The sequence below is a fragment of the Austrofundulus limnaeus genome, unplaced genomic scaffold, assembly GCF_001266775.1.
Source record: "Austrofundulus limnaeus strain Quisiro unplaced genomic scaffold, Austrofundulus_limnaeus-1.0 Scaffold116, whole genome shotgun sequence".
Lineage (NCBI taxonomy): Eukaryota > Metazoa > Chordata > Actinopteri > Cyprinodontiformes > Rivulidae > Austrofundulus > Austrofundulus limnaeus.
The window spans coordinates 1,777,505-1,780,263 of record NW_013952518.1 but is presented as its reverse complement, the minus strand read 5'-3'; the positions used below and the strand labels follow the sequence as shown (position 1 = coordinate 1,780,263).

General features: G+C 39.8%; 1 protein-coding gene across 1 annotated transcript in view; it reads right to left on the bottom strand.

Moving 5' to 3' along the window:
* The window catches only part of vps11 (VPS11 core subunit of CORVET and HOPS complexes), a gene marked incomplete in the record, with an annotated part of 23,866 nt that overhangs the window by 19,465 nt on the left and 1,642 nt on the right, over positions 1-2,759 (bottom strand). Inside the window, 2 exon segments of the mRNA XM_014014579.1 lie at positions 1,300-1,435; positions 2,421-2,569. Coding sequence (XP_013870033.1) covers positions 1,300-1,435; positions 2,421-2,569 — 285 coding nt within the window.

Sequence of the window (2,759 nt, the reverse complement as noted above, 5' to 3'; positions counted from 1 at the left end):
CAGAAATATTACTGATATTTATTAAAAGGTTGTGCAGATTTTTTTAAAAATAATAACACATAAAAGTCTGCAATTTAATTAGCATTGGTTGAATCTTATTATCTTATATTATTTCACTTAAATATCTAGTTTTATCCTCCTGAGACCCAGAAGAACCTATTTCAGATACTTGGAATGTAACTGTGGTGAAGTCGATTAAGTGCAAATGCGGACTGACGATGTGAGCTTCCTCGTCCTGCTGAAATGATCTGCTCACAGAGTAGACCCCGACTGTTTAGCAAGACGGACTTAAGAGCGAGCAACCGTCCACATGTTGTTTTCATCTCCAGCTAACAAGAACTGTTTTCAGACTCCGAACTGGGTAAAAATAAATAAATAAATACATAAAATAAACTACGGTTGCTTCGCTATGCGTGTGCGCACATGCATGTCCCTGGTACACACAGCCAGGTGAGGTTAGGGTTTGGGTCAGGTGTGTAGTCTACCTGGGAGGTTGTGGTTGGCTATAGAGTCGACAGGGAAATGAATGGAAATTAATGCAAAGTCCCCATGAGGATAGAACAACAGTGTGTGTGTGCAGGAGGTGTGGAGCAGAGCGCAGTGTTATTAGGAGACATGAGACTGTCGGTGGGCGACTGTTATGGTTGACACTGCTGGATTATTTTTTATGYAACATGGAAACTTTTTTTTTCAGCGGGCGACCGCTCCCCATCGAACGAATGGTCGCACCAGTGCGACCGGACATTTTTGTTTTTAGTCGCACTATTAGGAAATCAGGTCGCTAGCGACCTGATTTACAATTTAAGTAAAAGATGTTAACAAGAGAAGATTTGTCCATCCAGCTTTACATGTTGGAGCCAGAGTCTGACTCAGAACCAGAGTCTGACCCAGAGTGAGAGGAGAATGAAGACCACCAGTCCAGACCTTATTCAACAGCTCCATCGCAGATAATTTGACATAAGAGTTCAGAAAACCTCTAAGAAAATAGAGAAAGCTGAACGGGTTGAAAAATATGACTCAAACAGAATACAAAGATATCTACTGTATGCAGCAGCACTGAGACTACATGAAACTTTTCTGACTCCTACAGACTCCAAGTACACAACAAAATTTAACAGCTAAAAAAGTGGATTATGCAGATATGTCCCCTTTAACTGATAATAGTACAAGAAAAAAGCTAAAATCAGCAACGCAGGTGCTAAAATGATCAAGACAATATATAAATATTTATAACATAAAATATAAAAAGCTGCTGGTTTATTGTGACGAACAGTCAGTAAGTAGAAAAACATGTCTAACCAATGGCCATGAAGTTGAGGTTCTCATTGACACTCAGGCAAGAGACTTCTGTGGGTTTGTTGCCTGGAATGGCAGGGAAAATCCTGGTACAGAGAGGATTTCCACTGTCTCTCTTTTCAAGGTTCCAGACCTTTACCTAAAACAGAAAAGCACATTTAGTGTGGTGGGAGCTTGGCCCAGTTGGTCCTCAAATCTCTCACTGAAGAAACAAGTTTCAGACGTCATGTGTCTGATTCCTGCCTGATTCTGTTTCAGCGTCATTCTACAGATACACAAAGTTTGAAACATAAAGTATAAAAACATCAAAGTAAAGACACAGACACCTCCAACATGATTCTTATTATATGTCAGTTAAATCAGAGTCTAACCATGGAATCATCTAAAGACCCAGATCCAGCACCACTGTGGAGGTACAGCTGCTGACTAACACTGATCATTACCCACTAGGGCTGTTTATTGCCAAGAATTTGGCAATACGATACGATATATCCCGATATATTGGGATACTATAAGTAAGGCAATATATTGCGATATATTGCGATTTTTTTGTCCAAAAATTCTATTAAATAAAAACCTCTTACCGAAAAAAAAAAGAAAAGCTAACGTTTACTTACAATGCTAATGCTACCCTTACTCTCTGGCGCTAAAGAGGTAGAGGAGCCAAATGGCTGGCTTACTGCTGCCAACTAGTGGTCAGAGGCTGAACTACAACATAAAAATGAACGGTTGGCAAGAAGTTTGACATTTTAAACCTTAATTAAAAATCAATACAGGGCTTTAGAATATCGATACAGTATCGGGAAATGAAATATCGCAATATTTCAGTGTATCGATATTTTCTTACACCCCTATTACCCACTGCTGAACAAAGCAAAGCAGAATYATGCTTGTGTCTGTTAGCAAAATATCTCATGAACTACCGAATTAGTTTATGAAAGTAATCAACGAGAGTTCATCTACAACTGAAAATATTTTGGATTCAGTTCAAATGAAGATGATTCAATGAAGCCAGACTCCATATCAACAACACAGAGTTCGTTGACTTTAAGTTTTCAGGTTTTAACAAACCTCACAAACACCGTCTTCTGTCTGAACGGGTTCAGTTTGAGTCTGTTACTCACTAGAGGGTTTATTCCAGGTTCATCTTGCCCCACTGACACCAGGATGCTGTGCTGTTTCAGCTGGAACAGGTGGGTCACCCGCAGCTTGTAGGCCTGAAAAGAGGTGAGCTGCAGGGAGCGAGACAGGAGCCAGATTCTCCCCTCCATATGTGACATCACACAGGTTAAGGACCGGCACAAGGGGCTTGCAGCAAGAAAACAATGCATGAACACGAAAACTGTGTAGGGCTGCCACGATTAATTGACGACCAATCGATTATTAAAATAATCGATGACTAATTTAATAATCGATTAATCGTTTTCTTTTTTTTTTTGTTCTTTACTTTGTTTTTCTCTCCA